This window comes from Plectropomus leopardus, chromosome 12 (genome assembly GCF_008729295.1).
Source record: "Plectropomus leopardus isolate mb chromosome 12, YSFRI_Pleo_2.0, whole genome shotgun sequence".
NCBI classification, from domain to species: Eukaryota; Metazoa; Chordata; class Actinopteri; order Perciformes; family Serranidae; genus Plectropomus; species Plectropomus leopardus.
The window spans coordinates 16,821,006-16,846,662 of NC_056474.1; the positions used below are offsets into that span (position 1 = coordinate 16,821,006).

Genomic DNA, 25,657 nt, shown 5'->3' on the forward strand with positions numbered 1-25,657 from the left:
AAAGTAGAGAGACAACCCTTGTTTTGGGGTTTAAAATTAAATGTGTTGACATTAAGAAAAATACAGACTATTGGCAGCCCTAACCTTTTAGTAATACACTGACATCCTCTGTGTGTACATGTTAAAATCGCAGGATGAACAGCCTCCACTCTCTCTCTCTCTTCCATTATGGACGTAAAATGTAATTATTCAGTCTGCATTCATGTCAAATTGTATCTCTCCAACATGACAACATCGCCGCATGTTATAACGTGTCAGGTCACCAGGGAAACTGCGATGGTAGGTACAGCTTGTCCCTTTTCCTTTAACAGACTTGGGTTTGTGCTACACTACATTAATGTGTGTATGTTATGAAACTCATGTCTTTGTGCTCGCTCATGGTGAACCATCTGCTTTATTGTAAAAAGAGTAGTTCAGAAAATTCAAATGTCTTGCCGACTTCACAAAGGCTAGACCTTGTGGGACCAACTGAGGCACATATTCATTTTGGACTAGACATTTTTCTGAATTAAAAACAAAAAAAGTGACTCCCCAAACTGTCATTTTATGCTTCTGTATGTGATTCATGTAAGACGCTGTACTGTGTGAAACTGTCATAACAGCAGAATCATTACCAAGAGAACAGAAAGCAAAAGGTGTCCTGACATACTAATCATAGCGCTGAAACATCCTGCAGCCTGTTAACGCGACACATCTCTTCATCCTTCCTCTTGTTGAAAGGAGAATCTCTCTGTCGACCTTGCTGACGTGGGAAGCGCTGCTCTCTCCCTCCCTCAGAGTTGTGACTCACCTGCTCTCTGATCTATTCCCAGAGAGGGGCTCACGATGGGCCTGGCTGCGCAAGAAGGGGAAAGGAGGGGCAGGGCTGATGTGATCAGCGCAACAAAGAGCATCATAACTGGAAAACAGGCATCTAGGTGATTGTGACAGCACACTGCCTGCAGCTAAGCGGCAACGGCTCTTGATATTCTAGCATCTGACTACAAACAAGTTGCAGACAAAAGAGAAAACGAGTGCTGTATTCCTATAAAAGTATAACCTTGTATAGGACAGGTGAAATGATAATAAACACTAAAAAAAAACAAACAAAAAAAAAAGAAACAGGACATAAACCACTGGGGTGTATCGCATAATAAAAATATGCTCAACTCAAAATGAAACAGAAAGGATCATCCAACAAAATAGCCTGTTTGGGACATATTTTATATAAATAATAATTAAAAAATATTCATTGGAAAATTGGAAAAAGAAAGAGAAAAAAAAAAAAAAAAAACCTAAATGGAAATCAAAAATCCCCAACAGGTCAGCGGTGGATCTCAAGGCTTCAGTCTGTCAGTCTGTCCACAAACCAAGCACTTTCCCTTTCTTCCAGCTCTGTACAGCATGCAGTTTTTTATGTTGGTGGTAAAAGAGTACTATGATAATTATTCTCATTATAGATTTAAATACAGAATTATTCATAACTTTTCTTATTGTTTTCTCTTTAATTTTTTTTACACATCACAATGTGTTTTAAAAACTGCCATTAGGGTTCTGTAAAAACAAAGGTAATCAAAGAAACAGAAGGTGGGGAGAGGGTGTGGGTGGGTGGGGTACAGGGGTGATGGTGTTTGTAATGTCCGGTGCAACACTGGGCCGTCCTGAGAGGACGACAGGATGGAGAGAGGAAATGAAACAGAACTGCATGACAAGAGTTGAAAGGAGGCAAAATAAAAGGAGGAAAAAAAAACACCATCTTCACAGCCAGTGCCTCAGTCTCAGAGCAAAAAGAACATTTCATGCTGTCCTCCTCCCTCCCGTCACTCATACCACATCTTCAAAAGACTCTGCAGGCCAGTGGTCCAAGGAGGTTTGGGGGCATTAACGTCAGCAGGTTTCTCTCACAACTGTGAGGACTCTGGACACAGAAGGAGGGGGACAGATCAACCTGAGGGGGACACAAATGGAGGAGAGAGTATAACAGACATGTATCAGAGTTTTAGTTTGTCAATGGCCCAGTGAAATCAGTTTTCTTTCCCAGATGTTTTATTTTTTCACAAATTCTGTTTTACGACTGAAGCACATTCTGTTATCACAGAGTTTCTAATAATGTGGTGGATGAATACAATTTTTAAAAATTCAGCAAGAAAATATTTAAAATGTCATGAATATCAATTGAATTTGATGTAAAACAATATTTCAATTTTTGTATAGAACAAAGTGCTTCAGTACATTCATAAAACAAAACGTTATATCCTCCATGCCCTAAACTAAGCTGTTAGTGTAGAATTTTTGGATGACTTACCACATGACCACAGAATCCAACAATAACATTCATTGTCATGATTTTGTTTCCAGCGAGCCAGCATCAAAGAATATCGAACATTTTCTAAAATGGTTTTAATCATATAGTTTTTTCTTTCATGTGGATATAATCCAATAAATCTCTTTTCCATAGATACATTAATATTGATGTAACGCCTTATTTTAAAAGCAGATGTAGTCATATGTATATCTTGGGCCGTTTTAATACAGGTCAGAATAAGGTGTGCTCCAACTTTGGCGGTGGTCAGTTTGATCAAGGAGATGTGAGCAACAGATAGCATGATGCAGAAACATCAGGTGCTGACTCAGGATGACCCGAGAAGCACATTAGGACAGGATTTGATGCAGTTGTTTGCCTCTGTGCATCTGTCAAGTTGCACTTACGGTTTACATCCATGTCTGAAAGACACTGCTTTCACAAGAATGAGGCAAATGCCGGGTCACCATTACCTTGACCACTGGCCACTAAAATCTAATCACTTCATCCTTGTGTCCAGTCAAATAATTTTGCCATATTTGAAAAAAATTGCCTCAAATGTTCTTGAGATATTGCCTTACAAGGATGCGACATACGGGCATTTTACAGCTGATTTCATCTTAATTGCCAAGTTCTACAATTACGCCTGTTTTCCAAATCACGGAATCAAAGGGCCCTATTTATCTCATCACATATCACGACCAGCAGCAGGTTTCCTTTACTGAAAAGTATCACAGAATTACAACAAGAAAGTACTAATGGGTGCTGTTAACACGGAAAGACTCATCCACGGGGTGAGAAAGAGAGAGACAAACATCCCACAGCCCACTTTATCTCATCCAGGGTGAGTCATCGCCTGAACAAATTAATACACAGCATCTCCTCTGCACTGCACTCATGACAAACAGCCTCACGCCGTGACTGGTTTGTATGTGCGAGAGATTGAAAGAGCAAACTGTGGGTGGTAACTGGAAAGAGAGGACAACCTGTTAAATTAGTCTGTATGCTTGCAGCATAAATCTGCCCCACTTCTCTGACTGAACGAGGGCCGCTGACGAACCCCTGGAAGGCTACAGTCCGGATAAAATCCTGACAGAGAGTCGGAGAGTGATACTCCAAAACCGGACCAGTCCAGATCTAGTTTATGTGACTGTATAGGAAACCGCCCATGTGTTTGCCTGGGGAGTGGTGGTGAGTCAGAGCTCTGCTTTCTGAATATCAACTCTCTCTTTCTCTCTCTCTCCCCCCCCCCCCCCCCTCTTTTTTTTCCCCTTCCTCCTTCCTGATACTCATATCTACGTATGTTCTAAAGCGCTCCTATCTTTTCATCTGTACTCCTTTATCTTTTTTTCTCTGTCTACTGTAGAGAAGGTGTCCTCTAAGCACTTCTGAAGCACACGCTTTTTGTTAACAGTCTACACACTCACCAGGTGGGTGGTTGCCGAGGGAGGATGGGGGGGGGGGGAGAGAGAGAGAAAGAGAGAGTTGATATTCAGAAAGCAGAGCCTGTGGAGACTCCTTTACGCGAGGGGTTAGATGAAGAGGAGGATCGGCGTTCGGCTTTGGCCTTGCTGTTCAGAGCCCCCCCCTCTGTCCCGTTCACACAAACTGGCTTGGCTAGAGCTGGACTGTGGTCTGCGTGCCCCTGATCCTCTTCAACCACTTGTCCTAAAGAAACGCACATTATCAGAAACAAATCCATCATGGTTTCACACAAGTGCTGACTTGACTGCTGCTTCACTGAGCACACACGAGGTGAGTGGTCACATGGATGGAAATTACCACGGAGCTGCTGCCGTAAAAACTGTAAACATGGCTGTTTTTTTTTTTTTTAAACAGAGGACCTTTAAAAAGCTTATTTGTCAGCAGCACCAGCAAAATGTCAGGTCAGATAACCATGAGAAACAAGAGGAATAGTAACCTACACAACAGGAAATCAGCTGAGTGAAAAATAGGACTTAACCTTAATGTGACTTGTTCATTCTGAGTACAGGTGTGTGTGTGTGTGTGTGTGTGTGTGTGTGTGTGTGTGTATGGCTGGGGCCAGGATAAACTTTAAATTACCTCCCACACAGAAACTGCAACACCGAGGAGAATATTAAAAGGAGCGAGACGTACTTGCAGCTTAAGAGAAACATCAGGGAATACTGTTGTTTAATTTACCAAACACTCATTTCATTTCATTCACATGAAGCATCCTGTCGCACAGCGTGTGTGGGAGTGAACCCTGGAAAACCATTCATACACCCACACCAAAACCATTTCAACAGGACTATTTTTAGATCACTTCATTCACATTCTGCAGCTCCGTTTGGTTTTTATGTGGGGCACCACTTCGAGATACCCGACACCGACGACTGCATGTATTATTACCGGCTGTTGCCTAGCAACAGATAAAGGATCTGAATTCTGGGAGGGGAAATGAAAGAAGAGTTGGGGAACAAATTAAATCAAATGTAAAGATGCTGTTATTATCTATTCACTGCAAAGTCAGTAAACACTGATAAAGTTTGTACACACAGTTCACTGCAAGAAGTATGTCGGCATTTTCTAACACTAAATTTAGCACGATTTGATGAAAAGTTGTTGTCTCTTCTAAACCTCTGAATCTTTGCCCACATCAAGCCCTGTTTACACAGACTGTACCGAAATGGCTTTTCTTTTTTTTTTTTTTTGCATTGGGGTCTTCTTTTGAGGTTTTTCATTGAAGGTTTGAATGTCTGTCACCACATTTTATGACATCATCACCCTAAACCCTAAAATAAATATAAAAAAAATCTTGAAGAAAACCATAATTTTAAATTAAGTGAAGCATAAGATTAAATAAGTTAGTCTTTTCTTTTTAAAGTCAACTTTCTTTCCTGAAAAAATGTAATTTATGGTACTATTAGATTGCTACAACAACAGCCTGTTAGTACATGTGCGTGGCTCCCTTTGTAAGAATATTTGTGTAGCCAAATCTTTACTTCATAAGCTGTGAGGAAATTTTGGGTTTAAACAGAGTGAATACACATGCACTTTTCACAAGTATCAAGCATTACTTTACAGAAAATTAACTGACAACTATTTTGATAATCAATTAATTGTTCAAGTTATTTTAAAGCAAAAACGTCAAAAATATCACATTTCTAGAAATTTAAATCTAAATTAGAGTTCATTTAATGTATTTGGGTTTGAAAATGCTGGTCAGACAAAATGACCAAATACCTCGATATTCATATTTCTGCAGTAATGTAGACTTTTAGAGCATTTTGAAAATATTGCACCAATTAGTGAAATGCAGCCTTTAAAACCAGGAAAAGACAACATTTACAATGTTACAATATGTAGGGTTACTATACAGATGTTTTTTTTATGTTAAATTTGTTTTTATGTCACCGTTGAGTGTTTAGAGCTTGAGGATGCAAGACAAATTTCTTTGAAAATGGACAATAAAATATCATTGTATCTTTTCTTATATAAAAAAATCAAGGATATATAAATTCCTATCACAGTATTGATATATTGCCCAGCCCTACATTTGATGAGGTCACTTAAGGCTTCAGGATATTACAACAAGCTTTTGTCATTGTTTTCTAATGTTTTGTAGACCAAGTGATTCATTGATTAATCAAGAAAGTAATATACAGATTAACTGGTAAGAACACAAGCCCTAAAACTGCCCTAAAACAAACAGGCTTTTCTGGAACACACTCCTTAAAAGGATGATTCAGCGTGGTCGTACAAGAAGAGGAAGTAGCTAACATGAGACCAACATACAGCTCCTCATCTTTTCAAAGTCAAACAGAGAGAAGAGAAGATGACACAAATAAACCAAAACACACTGACTAAACATCAATTGTTCTCATAACACACAATGTTGGAAAGAAAAGCTCAATTGTTCTGTTTAACTGTAAGAATTGTCTGAGCTCACACTGACCTGGCACTGTAAAGTCCTGAGTGTAGATTATCTCATCCTCTCCGTCGTAGAGCTCGTCATCGTCCTCCTCTGTGTAACCGTGCAGATCCTCCAGGTAGGGCACCACCGTCATACTTCGCCAAGGATCCCTGCTCTCCGCGCTGGCAGGGATGGGCACCGGAGGCTCCGACGGAGGATGTTTCTTACGTACCCAGCTAGAAGGGACGGGGACAGGAATCTCGGTCATGTATCGACGTTCCCACACATTTTCATGTGCCAAATTTCAAGACTTTTCCAGGACTTTTCAAGGACCTTTAATTACAGTTTATTTTCTTCTTGGCCCAATTGCTCAAAGTTTTTCAAACATATCAGATTCAAACTCTATTCGAGCATAATGTCAGGTAGCTGAAAAGAAGAATGTTACCTCATTAGCTACAGAAAATTAAACTGTCATTATGTTATATTATGTGTAAGGTAGGACTGTAGTGGTTTAGAGGTTTCAAGGTATACCATGGTATGAAAATTAACAGTTGTAATACCGTGTACTTTTGTTTATCTACGATATTGGAAAAAAAATACAACCGGAGATTAATTCTCACCTTTATTTTTGTTATTTCTTTTTACACATCCTTTCTGTTGATTCCGTTTTCACTCATTCAGCCATTATAACGAAGAAAAATATAAATTGCATGGTAGAGGGATATTTGGTGAGACGGTTACTGTACTGTGAAAATCTCATAAAGTTTCAACCCTAGTGTAAGGTTATCCATCGACAGTTACTGTAACACTTTCATTACATTAAACAAAATTCCTTGACTTTTTCAAAACTTTCTATGCTTTTTACTAATTTCACAATTTTTCGAGGCCTGGATTTCATGACTTTTCCAGGTTTTCCATGACCTTGGGAACCCTAGTGTTTTTTTAATATGCACATAATTAATCTTACATGGATTCACACGCAAAATCACTCACTTGTGTTGCCTGATGTTCTGTATGGAAAACCTCTTTGCTGGGTCGTACTCGAGCATTCCTGTAAAACAAACATCACAAAGGTCAACTGAATCCCAACAATCTGAACTATTTCTCCATCCACACCATCTCTTTGTTAGACGTTAAACATAAACTGATGGGAGGCCACAGCAGTGAGGGGCAAGCTAATAGCAGACAGATGATAAACTTGTCCAAGAAACATTAATTAATGCACAGAATAATCTCATTCATCACTGCGTGTGTAGGCATCCTGCACAGCAGTCAATGAGGTACAGTAAGGAAACATCAATATGAGTAGCATTAACAGCTGTACAAATGTAATGAAGATTTGTCCCTTAATTATCATAATGTGGGCTGAATTTGTGGGAAAAGCAGAATGTCAGTGTGATAAGGCAGCAGTGATTCAGTGCCTATCCAGACCTAATAATGTAATTGTCTCCCAGCAGGCAGAGAGGGGCAGCGTGCAGAGTGCTGATAGTAATGCTGCGCCTGCTGAAGGACACCTTTTGTGGCACTGGGCTTATTTTAGACCATGTAATTATGGACTGACTATCTCTCAGGTGCTGCGTCATCACACACAGACGTCACACACACACACAAAATGGGGGATGGATGAGTTCTAACAGCGCTAGAATCTGGCAGTTTTTTTTTAATATTCACAACTAAGACATTGTTCAAAAAACCCTCAATGTGGCACCACGTTAAGATAAGATGGATAACAAGCTGCAACATTATGTGTTCAGTTTCATTGTTTCATTTGGTAATGCAAACATAATCTTCCCAACATCCTTTTCGGATTAAACACCCATTTAGCCGATTATATGTTTCACTGTGAAAGACTCTTGACTCTTTTTTTAGTTTTTTTTCAAGGGTCAGAAGCATTGCACCATTCAGGAAAAGCAATGCCTGACCATAAAGTGTTTAGTATTCTGCTACTGGCTCCAGATCAATGGAAACTACGTCAACAGCTGGAGGGATTTCTACAGTTTGGAGGAAGCCTCGCATGCTGAGGAGTCACAGCGACTTCCAGTGTCACAGCACCACCTACTGGACGCAAACAGGAAAGATTACAGTGCTACTGGTGAGGACTCTTCTTGCGCTATATTACTGATCTCACTACATACAGTACCGGACCAACTTCATCTCACAGTTTTCCTTCCGACTTCTTTTATTTTGTGTAAAACATATTAAGAGCAAATCTCAACCATTGTTTAAATGAATGTACGACACTGTCTGATGATGCATGACACTGTCATACCGTGATGACAAAAACACGGCACTCAATAGATTACACCCACACTGAACTATGAGTCATCCACTACTACGGCATAGGTATGTAACCACGGCAACACCTTGACGAGAAAGTATAATTTGGCCTTATGGCATCATTTACAGCGTCGGAAATGTGATTTTCAAAATGGTGGGGAATTCCCCCCTTAAAGGGATACTTCGCAGATTTTCAACCTGCTTCGTATCATAACACTGAGTACATTTACATGCACAAAATAGTTTGGTTTGTGCTTTTATTCTGAAGAAACAATAATCCTACTAAGCTGTTTACATGGCTAATGAAATTAAATGACTAATGACTAATTCTACTAACACTCTGTCTAACGTGCCCTGACATTTCGTTTATTATGTAGAACAACTTGTCATTTTGCTTTTTTGCATCAAAATAGATTTTTTTCACAAATTCCTACCAGTAACGGACTATTTCCTTTCCTTTGTTCACCTTATTGAAAAGGTCGGTACTGTGATATTTGTGCATATCCAAAACACTGTTGATATCTAAGTCTTGAGTTGCTATCTTGTCTAAATCTTTTCTGCATGCATCTCTACCCTACAGTCTTGCAACTGTTGGCAAGTCTGTTTGCTTACAACGTATCCATGACAACGCACAGAGCTGACTGTAAACGAACAAAAAGCCGTGTCTTGCAAACTGTGGTAAAAACTCTATGTTCCGAATTGGTTGGAAAACAGCCAAATTGGGAATATCCGAACAGAACATGCTGTTTGATTCACATCAAATTCAGAGTACTGTCACATTCTGAATAATAGGGGGATATTGGAGTGCATGTAACCACAGCCAATGTGGCAAGTATGTGTCAATGAACTGTGGTTAACTTTCCTCCATCTAACTTGTGCCTCTATCTCCCTGCAAACACCGCCGGATGATGTAAAAAGAGTCATCTTTTATACAGGCTATACTTAAGTATTGTTGCCTGCCACACATACCGCCACCGTGGACACAAGGAATATAGAAGTGGATCAAGAGACAGACCAGCCCCCCTCTCTCTCAAACAAACTCCAAACAGTAAAACCAGGTAAAGCTGATCAACTATAAATCAAGAATATGTTACTGCATTCTCTCCTAAAATATTTTCAGAGGCACATTTTAATGCTCTGTTTAAGATTAATATGTGATGATGTGTTACCGACTGCCATTGTGTCAAACACACAAGTTTGCATTACTTGCCCTGCCAGTGAAAGTGTAAGTGGTTCAGCACTCACAGGTCTTTCAAGTAGGTGTAGGTTTTCTACCTCTTAAGAAAAAGTGAATGCCACAGTCCATTTTCTCTATTTTCTCTGGCCATGTAGCACCAATTTCAAAACTACATCTTTCTTCTTCACAGACAGCCTATTTTTATTAAAACACCATATTCCAGTGGTGACATACTTCTTTAAATGCTTCACAAAGGGGAAATGTATACACTTTTGGAGGGAACTTACTCCTTGGTCCTATTCTCACTCCAGATTGATTTTTGTCACTGTCTTTGGGATTCTCTGAACTACATACGATGTTGTAATTTTTTGTTATCTTTCTCTCAAGTGGTCATCTCTCTGCAGCAGCTTCCTTAGCGGTGGTGGATTTTAACAAAATATATTTACTCATGTGTTGTAGTTATGTAGAACTCTGCAGTCTTTGTACTTTACATACCACATTTTGAAAGTCAGTGTCATACTTTTTTACTTCTTGTAATTTAGCCATCACTTATTTATTATTTTATAAGATTAGTTGCTAGCATCTTTTCCAATTCAGATTATTAATACAAAAATAATGTATTGTACTGATAAAGATAAAACTACTTATTGATCCCTTGGTGAAATTCAAAAGCTATTCAGTATATTGTCAGTATCAGTATATAAAAAGATTAGCCCCTATGTTTACAAGCTGCAAAATAGATTCATTAATAATAATAGATAATAATAATAAAATTGCATGTATACTATTCTGTGTATAATTAGCAATTTTACTTTTTGTTCACTGAGTATATTATGATGCCGATATTTTAGTCTTACTTACAATTTTGAATTCAGGACTCTTGTAAGTATTCCAATACTGCTGTATTGCCACTTTTACTGAAGTTCAAAGACCCGAATACTTCTTTCACCATTGATCCTAAGTCTTTCTTTTGGTCTCCATGCACTATTCTTTCTCTGCTGTATGAAAAACATCATCTGAGTAGCGACTTAAAGTTTACATTTTGTAACATCAGCTGGTAAAACGTGCAGCACCTTACATTTTATAAATGAAGCACAGATATATTCCAAGCCTGTTAGCTCTAAACATGTCTGCGGACCACTGGTTCGCCTAAGTAACGTTAGCGTCACCTGTCTGAGCATCCTGAGGATAACCATTGTTAACGATGACTTCACTGGCACTGCCATTTGTGCTAGTCCTTTCAGGTTCTGGAGCTTTCTTTCTGAGCACAAATCTACGTTTCAGCCCCTGGTCCAACAAATTACATGCAATACCCACAATCCCAAAATGAAATTCAGGCCCTGATTGAGCTCTTTACCACACTCACCTCGCAGCAGATCTGACAGGAGAGGTCCACACTCCTCAGGAATAGTGTAGTCTCCTTTTCCAATGTTCTCAAATAGCTTATAGATGTTGTCCCCCTCAAATGGGTACAGGCTCGTTGTAATGTTGTATCTGAATGGACGGACCAAGAAGTCAAGAAATGCTGTCAGTGTATCATAAACTGGGATACTGTTAACAGTTGCCACAATGGTTTGCACATTCCCAATGTTTTATAAGGGAATTCAAAATAGACGATTCAGGTGTTTTCTTTGACTGTTCTTTAAAATCTAATGGCACCATACTGTGATACTTTTTAACCCAGGCTCTGGCTATTTCAAACAGTATAACATGACAACATACATCATGACATCCTCTATTTATTTTCTAGGAAGTGTGTCTATTTGTTCCTACACTCTGAGCTTTACAAAGATAGACCCTTCACAGGGACATCTCTATTTGAGGACCTTACAGGTGGACCACAGAGTGTGAATGAGTCCACAGGCATGTCAATGTATGTACATAGAGGGAGGACTGAGGATCAGTGAGGTTGTCTTTAAAGTAGTTTTCTCTAATGACTTCATAGCTGCTGCTCTGCCCTTTGAGCTATCTAAGAGAAAATGACAAGCAAGAGCATTTTCGACGACAATCCATTAAGTACCACAGGCAACCGACATCTAATTTTGCCAGATATTAAAAAAACCTTAACAGATTCATTGTCTAGAATTGAGCCTTTAAAATGCTACAACATTTAAAGGACTCTGTAAAAACTTGAGCATGCTGAGGATTTGACTACTCACAGTGTTACTCCAGCAGACCAAATGTCCACTTTAAACCCTGAAAAGGTGTCCAGTCCGTTGGCGATCTCTGGAGGCTGGAAGGCCGGAGAGCCTTGACTGGTGCGACATGTGTCATCCTCCGCAAACGGGTGAAGGGCCTGAAAAACAGAGTTAATAGGATTAATAAGACTTTAATTTTGTGCTTCTCTATATCAATAACCACATATATGAATTATGAAATGACTGAATAATTTGTTTCCATTCCTTTCTTAATTCTGGGGTAGGCAGTTTATTCTTGGGGTCATTAGGCAAAAATCCCATAATAATCTATGAGTATATTGTATATCAAGTGCTCTGAGAGAACACTAGACTGTTTTCAGGCTTAAGTGACGAGAGACAATGGTCAGTCACAGGTCATTTCAGAGAGAGGAAGCTCCTATGGACAAATGCAGATGAGCATCTGTTTTGAGAAAGCCTGATATCAATGGCAGAGAATCCTGCAGAGAAAATTGTTATTCCACCATTGGCAACAACTGCTGCCTTCACTGCAGAGCAACCAAAAAAAGGAAGACGGCCTTATTAAGAAGAGTCTAGAAGGCAATTAACAAAATAAAACACGTGGCAATACTGGTGAAGTGTTTCAGATAGAGATTAGAAGGAAATGTAGTTTAGTCTTCTGCTAACTGGAGCCAAAAGTTCACAGCTCATGTCTTTATTGTTAACACGAGACAGAGCCTTGATTTACAGCGTGTATTTTGCCTCACTTTCCACCACTACAGACCACCTCACTGGGAGAGTGGGCAGCAGCTCCAGAGACAGACTCCAGGTCAGCAGAAACCCATATTCAACTAATACAAACCCCTGCTCCGGGGGAAACGACAGCCTCAAATCCCCACGCCTGTTGCCGCTGTTGCACAGGTCTCCAGCCCAATGTGGCATATGGCGCTGGGGGTTTGTGCACGACGGATTTAAGCTGCTACAGCCAATGACCAAAGCTCCTGAGCTGCTGCCTGCTCTCCTCCTGGGGAAGCAGTTAACAGCGCTGGGGAGCAAGGCGGAGGGACTGTGGGTGGCTAGCTAGATAATTCTTGTCTTATTCTGCACTTATTAACAGAGAGAGCAGAGCAAGGATGGACTGTGAGAATTAGCTCCGTGCAGCTCTACAATGAAATAAGATTAAATGAATCAAAGTATAGGAAACACAGGGTTTATGTATAAAGCGTGTGCATATGCCCAAAATTGTCAAGTGGGAGGGTCTTAGATCAGAGAGGGGAGAGCTGCTGGAAGGTGTATTTTCATATTCTGTTTTTTTTTTTTTGCCTTTTCCCCATTTTTGCCTACTCCAGCTTTAAGAAACACTAGAACCAAATCTACTAATAAAACTTTGTGGTAAAAGACAGAATACACTGACACATGACGCAAAATCTAACGCAATTTAACACTCTCACTTTCACTTCTGCCACATAACAAAAGAAAAACTCTGCACAAATATAACAGCTATAGTGATGTGTGTAGATTTACCCACTTAAGTGGACACATATCTAAAATTTGATACATAGAAACTGTTTTACACAATGAAGTTTACTGAAGCTTAAAGGCATCCTGATAGACTATTTTTCCACTGTCTGCGATTTGTATATACCTGAGCTGTGTGTGTCCACAACATAATTGAAAGTTTCACTAACTACCACTAAAAATTAGCTGTCTGGAAATGAAAAAAATGAATCAGAAGATGCTTCATTTGTTGAAATCAGGTAGTTACTGCAGAAAAAAAACATGCCCCCCTGGACAGTAAACAACAATATGCTGCAGCCCAAGCTCACCTCTGCTACTCCCAAGTCGGAGATTTTAAGTGCCCCGTCTGTGGTCAGCAGCAGATTCCCTGGTTTAATGTCTTTGTGAACTATTCCCTGGCTGTGCAAATATTCAAGGCCATCTAAGAGTTGGCAAAAGTACCTGAAAAAAAGAAACAAAATGGATGGACACAATGAATAGAGGGGTGGGAGTGTTCATACAATGCAATGTTAAAAAAACAATAAGCACATCAAACAATTTGTCACTGTGGTCACAGGAACGTTCATCACTTAGCACTTATGCGACCGTGGCTTTTCAGCAGTGACCACACATTCACAACGATCTATGGTCGGTTATTTTAACAGCAGAGGCCCCTGCAGTCTCAGGTCTAAACATAGGCCTGGAGCAATGGATGCAGAGAGGCTTAATCTAAATATAGCAGAGAGGCTGAGAGAAAGAGGAAGGGAAGAGGGAAGAGGGAAGAGGGAAGAGAGGGGAGAGGGGAGAGGGGAGAGAAAAACAGACACTTACCCGTGAGCTTGAAATACTGGAAACCTTTTTTCTGGGACGCTGTCCAGCATTTCTTGCATCCCACAAACGCAATACTCCATCACCATATACGTAAGTCAGGAGTCAAGGGGATTTGCAAAAAAATAAATCCTTTAATAAAGTGAGCCCGTTATAAAGCTGATAACTCCCAAGGAGAAATATTTAGATACAGAAAGAACCCTCACGAACAGCGACTTTAACATCTAACATCAAAAATCATGAAATCCCCTCTTATGAAAGGATATATTTTCTGCTTCTCTTCATTGTAGAGCACATCCACCAACTGAATCACATTCTTGTGTTGGAGTCTTCTTAGCAGCTGAATCTCCCTAGAAATGGACACAAGGACAAAAATCATGCAAAAGATTAATTAAGGAAATGTGCAGGGAGTGTTACATCATACGATACTGGCACTTGTCTGCTGAGATCATAGCATTAAGGTCAGGTGCCATACATCAGCACATTGGCACTATAACGGCACATTCATTTAATTAGTGGCATTTCTAATAAGCTCAGCTATTAAGATGAGCAGGGGCAGCAACTCTAATCATTTCATGATACAGTAGTTGCCGTTCTGTGTTTCTCTTTATATCAAATTCAAAAACATTCTGTGATTAAGTAATAATTGACTTAATTTGTAAATCCATTACATAAATAATTAAAAACAAATGTAAGACTCTTTTAAAAGGTGAATCATTGAAAACAGAATAGACTTGATACTGTCTGCGTGCAGTTGCAGTCAATTACGCTGGTCTCATAAAGACAGATAACCTGACAGTTCACTTAGCTACCCGAGGAGAGGCTTTTTAAATCACCAGCATGGCAAACCACCCTGGAGACTCAACATTCATCAGAGAGCTGCAAGTGGGGACGCTAATGAATTTGGATCTGCAGAGGAAGAGCACAAGAACAAACCGCAGACTTCCCTACACATGCTTCCCACATTCACACACAGGAAATACTGAGGTTTTGCCAAGCAATTAGGGACAGGAATCTCTTGTGATTAGATTTAGATTCAATTTGTCTCACAGCTACATTGTTCATATTACTGCATAATACTTACAGAGTGTTTTAGCAGCGGTGAGTATCGAATTTTAAATACATGCTATACTCTGTATATGTTTAGTCAAACAATGACTTTCAATGAGTGCACTCAGCTTAACTGGCAGTTATGTTTCATATTGCAGTGGATGATAAACACCAGTAAATTCTTCTCCTGTATTAAGGCACAGCCCTATGAGCACAATGAAAAGTATGCCTCTAAAAGCATGCATACTGTATGATTTAGATTTAGCTTTTTATTTCAGAGTTCATATGCAGATATTTGTTTGTAGAGTTTCATGCCCATGTATAATGCGTCTTAAAATGCTACAGTCTGTCAGAACCATCCGATTGGTTAAGTCATTTTAATGGTGCGCAGAGAAATTAGCAACAGTAACATGCACACTGGTTTTCCCATATAAGTCCAAATATGACAATATTCTGAATTTGATCCAGTCATATGAAGAGCATATTCCACTTATTTATTCAAAATGCAGACGTTTTCTGAATTTAGCACTTTCCGATCAAGACATGGGATATGCCGGTTTTATTCAGTTTTTGGAGCATAATTGGGGCATGTATACAGCCAATTCGGAATACTTGTCTCAAGTGGGGTTTCACCTCAGTTTGCAACACTCGGCCTCTCGTCTGTTTTTGGTCGGCACTGTGCATTGTCATGGATAAGTTGTATACAAACCAACTCGCCAATAGTTTGCAAAGCTTCGGGTTAGAGATGCACGCAAAAGAAAATCCCACATTTCTCATCGGAAAGAGAAACACACCTGTTTCTGCACTTTATGACAGATTTAAGATATCAACAGGCTTTTTGATATGTGCAAATATCACAGTGCCGACCTTTTCAAGAAGGTGAAGGGAGGAAAGAGAGTCCAACAAGTCGGTAGGAAACTGTGAAAAAATCCTATTTGTTAGCGCACATTAATTAGAGTGTGCACAGCTGCAATATTCATTTTCATTAGCCAGCTTAGTAGGAATATTGTCTTTTTTGAATAGGAGCAAAACATTGACTTTTTTGTGCATGTAAAAGTATTCATTGCCTCACATGTCTTGTGTTATAGAGACCACTGATCTATTATGCCTATTTAGAACCAATATCGGTTAATAACAATCTGTAGCTTGAAATATTATGTATTTAGAATTTTACAAGATAAAAAAAAAATCTTGATTCTTAGTAATATAGATTTACCCTCCCCTCCTGGAAATACACGTGATTTAAGCACAAGCCAAAGCTATAAAGGGAGGGCGCCTGTGCCAAAAAGAAATAAAATTCTCATGGCCCCTTCAGTGCTGAGGCATCATCTGTCTTCTTCTTTACTCTGACACAATCTCACACCAAACACTTTGGAGTATTTCTGTCCCTTATCAACCTGCAGTTTTTGAGCTGTGTCAGTACCTCATACAGAGTCTTACTACTGACAAATGGATATTCTGGGCGTCGTCAGCCTCTTGCTTGCACACAGACACACACAAGCAGTTACTGCTGCATCACTGCACTGGCAAAAAGACACAACTGACTCATGCACGCATAAAAACAGAACTATGATTAAAATATGGTAAGGCATAATGAATAGCTTCACTTCAAGATGTACATCATCTCTGCTATTGAGCTGAATAGCTAGAGCAGATACCATGTCTGAAATAGAGCAAACCAAGCTGCATCTGCATCACGGCTTGCTTCCATAAAACAAATCATAAAATAGAGGCAGCGCTGCCACTGAGGCAGAGTGACTGCTGCAGTCCATCTGCAGTCTGAGTTCATATCTGTGCCGACAGACCTTGCGCGTTCAAGGCCTGCAGCAGTGTTTCCCATTAATTACGTAGAATGTGGCGACCGGCTACAATCCAATTTGTCCCACCAGTTTCGCAATATTTCTAACCCTGTTTTGTACTATTGCTTTAGCAAAGCATCGCTCACTCTCAGTCAGTCAGCCCCAATGCATTATGGGTGGGACTTTTTTGTTCTATTATGATTCATATTTATAGAACTAATGTGTTTAAGCAGGACCCTACAATAAGGACAGCCAAATGGCCCTGCTCAAGGGTAGTTAAAGTTACATTAGGCGAGTATGTGCAATCATGCTGTTGTTTTGAATAAGTCAGTGATCGAAAAGGTAAAAAAAATAATCATTTAATTTAAATAATCGAAGAACACAATATTATATCTGTTCTACTCCCAGAGACTTCAATACGCTCTGTCCGTGTTGGTCTCTACCTTCGCTGACCACAGTGGTTTTCTCAATAAGCCAAATTAGATCAAATCCTGTTCTCCTGTGCTTCTTGGGTAGTCCAGAGGATGCGTGTGATGTTTTAATATCAAGCTAGCCATCACTCGTATCTCTGTGGTCAAACCAGCTACTGTGTAAATTGTAATGACCCATGTGTGCAACAACCGCAAGAGATTTAAAAAGCAGCTAGTAGCGTATAACTGCCAACTCAAAGAAGAACAGCAGCCGTACATGTCTGCAAATGTAAAACAATGAGTTTTGGGGGCTTCTTACCCTCTGAGCAGAGGACGAGATGAGCCGCCATATAACAAAGAGAGTAAATGATTGTTATTGCCATGTTATGCTATTGTTAATGTTTTGAAAGCACTGCCTATGTGTATGTCATATGTTTAGTTCTGTGTAAAAATGCAAAGGTGGCATAAAGAAGGAACTTAGTAGCGGCCCTATAGCGCAATTTCGGCCTAAAATGGGCTGATGAATGATATATTTGAGTTCAAGACATTTCTCACTACACACAGACTCAAAATCAGGCACTTTCACTGTATCAATTTAGAGAATGACAAAATTTAGCGCCAAATCATGAAGTCCCAGATCTATGCCACATAGCTGCATTATAAAAGCGTGAGGTGCTGAAAACCTACGTAAACATTGGTACATTTAGCTGTCTAACAAAGCACAAGAATATTTACAAAAATAAGTTCTTCATAGATCTAGCATTCTAATTTTACTCTTAAAGTGTACCAGATTGATGAATTAACATTAAATGTGCAAAATTTACTTTTGGGGTGAGACCTCAGACCCTCTAGGATCTCATGGTCTCCTAAAATCCTGCGGGAAACACTGCTGCAGGCTGCAGAGCTGAAAGGATTTCAGAACTCAGCGATACGGCAGTGTCTCTGGCACGCAGCGGCAACATTACCAACTGATCAAAATCTGCATCAACAGTCTGCTGGGCCAGAGTGTGTGTCTACTTTAGGGCATGTGTGTCTGCCCATGTGCGCTCCTGTCATTCCAAACAAGGGCACGGCATTCTTGGTGTGTTGCCGTAGAAACAGGAGTGGCATTGCTCAATCAATGCGGGTATGAGCATGTCCATCCCCATGACAACCCTGTAAAAGCAGGAAGTGTTTGGCAGACAGGAATGCTACACAGAGGCTGAATGGGAATGCTGGGGTCTACTACAGCATCCACACACAGGCGGGCCTTCACAGGCTCAAGGATCCAGCTTCCTCATGCTGGGTAACATAAGGCCACCACCAAGGGAGACAGTTGTAGAAAACAAAAACACACAGGCAACACAAACAAATTAATTTCACACTTCAAGGAACACTGCTGTGCTCTTATTAACAGAGTGACACAACCATTTAGTCTAACACTGAGGCTTTGTCCTGATAATATAATACAGCAAGGATAAGAAAAACACACCTTTGAAAACGAGAAAAGCGAGAACAAAGCTTCAGACTACCAACCTTTTCACCCAGAGGAAGATTAAAATCATCATTTATGGAATGAGAAACAATTGGGACAACTTCAGGATGACAAAGCAAAGAGTATTCAGTACCATCATAAGTCAACAATAGGAAAAGATGAGAGTGGGGCCAGTTTATAAATTTAAGTAGCTTTCCATCTGCTGTGCAAATCTTAATATACACCCTGTTTAACAGTAATTTTTTTAGTTCCGACAGACTGGTTTCGACTGAGACCTGGTTGTAGGGTTGGCCATTCAAGGACATAATAGAACCAGTGTGTAAGATTTAGGGGGATTAACTGGCAGAAATGGAATATGATATAATTAGTTTTCTTCAGTGTATAATCATCTGGACATAAGAAAAATCTTGTTTTGCTTTCCTAAGAATGAGCCGTTTATATCTACATAGGAAGCCGGCCCCTAGTTTAAGAAGATTGACATGTTGCACTGCCATGTTTCTACAGTAGCCCAGAACAATCAATCTGAACACTGGCTCCAGATACCACCATTCACGTTTTAGCATCGGTCACTGTAGTAAGAAGCCCAAATGCAATGCGCAGCACCAGAGTTATACTGTTTGTAATGTGAAAGTGCTTCTTTCAGTGTTTCTATGTTTAAATCACCAGACCTGTTTGTTTTGGAGAGGAATAAACCCCAGTGGGTAATTCTGTTTTTAGTGAAAACCTCCTAAGTGTCTGGATCTAAAGTTATCAGAGAGAAAAGGTGACTTCACATTAGCATGTTGAGGACTAGCAGCCCATCCCCGAAATGCCAAACGGCAGATTTACTGATTTGTAATATGAAACCACTTTATTCTGTATGTATAGCTAGTTTAATCACCTGCATTGTTTGTTTTGTAGAGAAAGAGACTTCAGTGGATAATTCAGCTCCTGACAAAAGAAGGAATTCTAGCCAAGAGAAGTTTTAGATGGTTGCAATCTACAATTCATCGATGCCACCGAATCCCCCTAAATTTTACACACTTCATCTTTCAAGTTATTGTTTTTAAGTAATTACTGTGCAGTTTTGGCTCTCCTCAGTCTCATTTCTCTTACAAACAGCATCAGGTTTTCCTCCCAGATTTCTCGCTATTTTGCCATTTTCATTTTACCCTCTACTTCCAGTCCCAGGCAAACACCAGCCAAGCTGTCATGTGAGATTTTTTCAACACAGGCAAGAGTTGTAGCATACTCAGTGTCTATCATCTCAGTCACGGAGCCCTGCAGCACCAATCAAAGCCATCACAGGCCTCTTTAGTGGCCTTCTTACAAGGACAGGCCTTACTGAGTGTGTCCTGGAAGTGTTCTTGTAAGGGGTGTGCTCTATATATTTATATATCATATATATTGCACATAAATATATCCATATATATGTGCAATAGTCATTGTAACATTAACAGCCTGTCAAAACTGTCTGCTTGTGTGCTGGGTGGTTTTTCATCAGTGCAGAGTGACACATGCTACAGCACGAAGAGTACAGGAGAAATAGCAGTACATACAGTGCATACAGGTTCAGGTGGAGAATATAAATATATATATATATATATATATATATATATATATATATATATATATATATATATATACACAGTTAATTTTTGATCAATTTATTTTGTGTAATATTCAAATTTTATACAGAATCTGAATCTCACTGACTTACTGTCTTACAAACTAAAGAACTGAGAGATAATTTTTGCTCTGTTTTTACTGAATATTTGAAGACAAACTACATTTATGTTGACATATACAACGAATACACTTTTTATTGCAATTGTATGTTCTTGAAATTAATAATAAAATATTCTCAGTGCTTTTGTTATCTAGTCAAAAATACTGTTCTCGCAAAAATACCCTGAAATATTGTGATATTATTATATGGCTATATCGCCCACAGCTACATTTTTCAGTCATCCCTCTCAAGAAAGATGTACATCTTAGTTTTATTCAGTGCAACACTTGGCATACACTGGCATAACAGCCTGGACATCAAACACTTTAATGTGACATGAGTTGTCTTTTTAGTCTTTTAGTCAATTTTTTTCAACAAACCTCAGCAGTCAATTTTTTTCAACCAACTTAAGCATGTCAGCAAGCACTACAAAATGCTTCTGAGTGCAAGGCAATACTACGGCCTGAAGGGATCCAGTGCAGACTGATGGAGAACTGCAGCTGCTGCCGTCAAGCTGCTGACAGGCTGCTTTCAGTCCCAACTAACTGGAAACTGAGAAGGGGAAATATGGTATTTCTGAACTTTACATTGTCTATTTTAGAAGAGTTCATTTAAAACAGTATGCTGGGATAGACTTAAGTTAAGTGAGTTAGGATACCTGATAAATACACAACAGTCATAACAACATTATTCTTACTGAGCTGTCACGACAAGTTTTTCATCATTTTTCTGCTCCCGTTTTGACAGCGGCCTAAAAACACACTCATCTCGCAGCTCTTCCTTCTCTCTGCATGAACTCATTTTGACAGTTTTCTAAAGCTTCCGCTATAATTAGAACAGGCCCGCAGCGAAAAGCTAGAGTAATATTTAATAAACTACTGTGTGATTAAAACTTCTGATATTCATCAGGAAACAGGGGATGCAAAAAAAAAAAAAGTTTGAATATGAAGACATAACAGCCAAATCTCAGAGGCATCAGGACAGAGGAGAGAGACAGAGCTGGTAACGAATAGGCCTAGAACAACTAGAATTTTTTGAAGAAAATCTACTTAAATTAGATTACAGACTAATTTTAGTATTACTAGTCATTAGGCAACTCAGAAAAATAATTCTGTGTTTGTTTGTTGTTTTTACTGGAACAAATAATCAATGAAGTGGTGCATTTTCCTGCAATATGTTAAGAAACACTTTCACCAATCATTACAAAATACACATATATGTAATATATATACATATATATGTCAATTACTGGTTGTACATTGTAATTATATTATTTCTTGTGTTGCGTAGATTTAAAATGTAAAAAAAAAAAACAACTTCAGTTGTAAAGACAACATTAATGTGCAAACAATAAGCTGTATAAGAAGTTTCACTTATTCCTTCACTTTGGCCACAGCAACCATATTGGTCTACACCACACTTACAAAAATGGGTTATTGCAAAAAGTTGGCCCATTTACTTAAGTGTATGTAAAGTCACTGTATGGAGCAGATGTATAACACCTATTTCTCCTGTTCATTTCAGGCATTTTCACTTGGAAGTGTGCAGATTTTTGCAGTCCTGCTCTGTATTATGAATGTTGTACGTTTAAATACCAACAGAGCTCTATGTTTTGTTTGTGTATAAAGACTCCATCCATGTTGTTGCATTAGTGTCATACCTGGTGATTCAGCAGCCAAACACATGATCTCATAAGTATGAACGGGCACTGAACACTTTTGAGTACTGAATAATTAGCACCTGCTGCAATGAGTTTTGAAAGCTCAGCCATTGTCGGATTTAAATCATAATTTTTGTAATATAAAACTATGTATTATTTAGGCAAAGGTTTTGAAGCTAAAGGAGCCTCTTGTGGCCCTCCAGTACAGAAATTCTCACCTTGATGCAATGATGCATTAGTGTATTGTAAGTGCAACTACACATCACTGTTGGGTGTGGTTACAGGTGAAACAGAGCGTGCTTCTTACCAAACACAACAGTGAGGCTGGTGCAAAAGACATAAAACCTTCGACCAGAGAAGGTCAGAAAAGAAATGCTGTAAAAACTATTTTTTGAAGTGTGTTAATTGCTGATGCATTTGACAAGTTTGGAAGCAGAATTTAAAGTCAGTCATCAAAAAGTATTATTTTGGTATTTGTATTAAAACGAAAGCAGTTTAGATTTCAAGTTAAATATCTGACTTGCAGGTTAAATGCAGGTTAGGAGCTGTGCGCAGGGAAGGATGGCTGGTAAAATGGGACAGGTATGAAGGGTTTATCTCACTGTGTTACAGTTCTAAGAAACCCAGTTGACGGATGCCAGTACATTTTCAGTAGGGTGATTCAAATTAATTAACTCATATTAAGATCAAGCATTATAGTCAAGCTAATGCTACTGAATCTCTAGATAACTGACTGGAAAACTAAAAAGACCCCGCACCTTATCATACATAAACCACACTCTACAGTTCAGGAGTCAGTGACACTGGTGTTATCACTTAAACTGTCAGAGTGCAGAGAAAGGAGGAAGATAAAGGGTCAAATATGGCAGATTAACGAAACAAACAAAAATAAAACACTCACTTTTTCACATTAGCTTCTCCATTGGGAATCCTCCTCAGCTTCTTCTTCTTCAGTATTTTGACAGCCCTGCGACATAGTGTCTCTGAGTCCAGCATCTCTTTCACTTTGCCATAAGATCCCTCCCCGAGCAGATCCCCCATCAAGTATTTTCCTATCAGCTTTGCCCTCTTCCTCCGTGGCTGGTAGATCACCTCTGTGGAGTCAATGCGGTGAATGAAAGTATCCATCTCCATCAGTTCATTTTCATTTAGATAGTCAAGATGAAGCTCACCGGTACTCATGACTGATAGTTCGACAGCGACAACTTAAAGCCTTCTGTGCAAAAACGTTTGCAAATAGCTATGATTGCTGCTGGAGAGTAATCCACTGGTAACCTCTCAGCACTGAGCCGAGTGTTTTAATTCCACGAGATGGAATACAGATGAATTACAAAATACTGAACATGGGAGAGGAAATAGTTAGGCCTGAGAGTTGAGGGAGGAGGTGGGGGATTGATCCCAATTTGTAAACATTAGGGCTCTTTTCTCTCAAGAGGTGTGAACGGAGGTGAAGAACCGGTTAGATCCAGTGCTAAGTTAGTGCTTTGTACTGTGCATTTTTGTACTACGTGTGTGACAAGTGCAGTTGAACAGAAATATTGTGATTCTAAATTGTTTGTCTTTTCTTCTAAATCACCTCTATATGAATTTAATACCATACAGCCTTAAGTAGAGGCAACCAGTCCTGCTTCAAGGCCATGCAGCACAGCATTTCTGTCAGGGGTCCATGCTTCATGGCATAGGTTCCCTCAGGATAAATGAGTGTACAGCTGGACTGGATCCAAGCACAGATCTACAGCCAAATGCATGCAGCAGTATCAGCCCAATCTCTTGTATCAGCCCGGCTCCTGGAGGTCGACTGAGCCATCCAATGTGTCCAACCGTCCTCAGGTGTCCTCCATGCCACCACGGTTCTTATTGCCCAGTGCCTGAAAACAAGGGTCATTTAAAGATTATTGAAAATATTCACATGGCTTTCTCTTCCCTCTGAACTAAGTTAGCAATCTTTGGTAGACAAGCTGTTCAGACACTAGTGAACGCCAGTGAACCCCTTGAAACCTGAATAGGCATCAGTTTTCTTGTGCTGCATTCAGATGCCTTTTACAAGGTATTTGACCTTTTGAAACCAGAGCAGAACGGTTTGTTTCTTTCAAAAACAGGCATAGACCAACTGTGCAAGAAATGTCACACAAAATGCAATAAATAAATAAAAGGTGACAAGAAGATTACCTAAAAATGTTACAAGAAGAGAATAGGATTACAAGAAAATCAACTTAAAAAAATAGAGAAAACTGTCCCAAAAACGGAATTTATAATTACATTATTTGTATGCTTAAAATTATGTTACAGAGAAAAAAAATACATTTTTTCAGCACTTTTTGTAAGTCGTTTTCGTGTTTATTTTCTTTTACTTTTTGTGCGTATTTATTTGGTAATTTTTCTTGTAAACTTTTTTGCTATTTTTGCGTATTTCTGGACCATGTCATGTAAAAGTAAGGTCATATTGTTCTCATCGCCTTTTCCCCATATTTTCGGAAGAAATCAAACCAATTTGCTCAGCACTAAAGGGTTAACCTCACAGGTTTCAATATTTGCTGTGAGACTAACATCACACACAAAATTATATATTTTCTGCAAGTACATATTAAGCATCCCGCTTTCATTAAACAGAGTCGTGTGTGGGTTACGAGTGACACTAAAGGTGTTCAGTTTAAATAAACACATTTTTTAAAGTGATAACTATTAGCTAGCTGGAAAGCTAACATAGCACGGCTGCTTGAATGAACTACCTTGATAACATACACTCTCACTTTGTGGTTCCATCGATAGCTTTGGCGACCATTGCATGTTTTAACTCAGATGCCTCCTTGAAAACCAGCGACAGCCAATTTATTGTGAATGTAAATAACGGTGGACAACCGGGGAGGATAACCGAAACGTCGTCACACAACTGTAGCTAACGGTTGCGATGCAGCGCCAGCTAGCAACTTTGCCTGATGTTGAGATTAGCTATCTTCACCTCATTTGCCGGGTGAGCAGCAGCAATGTATGAGACGGGAATTATCCTCTATTTATTTCGCATAACGCTCACTTAATAGCAAAAACATCAGCTCTATGGTCCAAACCTGCCCGGAGAAACACCAGACACATCCAGCTAACGCAAGCTAACCGGAGTTGCGTTGGCTAGCAAGCCGTTCAGATTCCACTGTAAATGGTTAGCCAGCTAGCTAGTTTGTTAACAAGATAACTAGTTAACTCCTGTTACCGGCTCTCACCTTTATCCATGTGAATCTTGTTCCCGTTGCAGGTTTTATTCCGTGTCTGAGCGTCCGTCCAGGCTGAAACTGATTTTTAGCTCGGGTTTGTGAGTATATCAGTAACAAATTTCTGACTCTTCGTGTTACTCTTGCTACTCAGGTTGTCGCCATCTTGTTTACCTCCCCCCCGGCTCGCGCTGACAGCCCATACGTTAATGCGTCAAATCAAAGTTTTTTCCTCCCACACACTGAAGAGGGACGCATGACGGCTTTTATTTTTATTTTTA

At 39.5% G+C, this 25,657-nt stretch overlaps 1 protein-coding gene and 1 long non-coding RNA gene across 2 annotated transcripts; both read right to left on the reverse strand.

The window, feature by feature from the left end:
• Positions 1 to 375: 375 nt before the first annotated feature.
• LOC121951773 lies at positions 376 to 3,746 on the reverse strand. The gene is made up of 2 exons (XR_006106404.1): positions 3,709 to 3,746; positions 376 to 1,927 (listed from the first exon to the last, which is right to left on the reverse strand). It is a non-coding gene; the product is annotated as an uncharacterized LOC121951773 (long non-coding RNA).
• Positions 3,747 to 3,773: 27 nt separating this feature from the next.
• Positions 3,774 to 25,552, reverse strand: stk11 (serine/threonine kinase 11). Its single transcript, XM_042497524.1, has 11 exons — positions 25,389 to 25,552; positions 23,346 to 24,041; positions 23,075 to 23,267; positions 14,339 to 14,422; positions 14,076 to 14,165; positions 13,574 to 13,706; positions 11,772 to 11,908; positions 10,979 to 11,106; positions 7,152 to 7,209; positions 6,201 to 6,394; positions 3,774 to 3,949 (listed from the first exon to the last, which is right to left on the reverse strand). Exons 2-11 carry the CDS (start codon positions 23,353 to 23,355, stop codon positions 3,774 to 3,776), a joined length of 1,203 nt encoding a protein of 400 aa, XP_042353458.1. The 5' UTR covers positions 23,356 to 24,041; positions 25,389 to 25,552.
• Positions 25,553 to 25,657: the final 105 nt, after the last annotated feature.

Coding starts and splice junctions, on each gene's coding strand:
- stk11 (XM_042497524.1), bottom strand. Junction 7,210..10,978: donor CCTGTCAGATCTGCTGCGAG/GTGAGTGTGGTA, acceptor TTTGTTTTACAG/GAATGCTCGAGTACGACCCA. Junction 3,950..6,200: donor TCAGGACTTTACAGTGCCAG/GTCAGTGTGAGC, acceptor GCGTTTCTTTAG/GACAAGTGGTTGAAGAGGAT.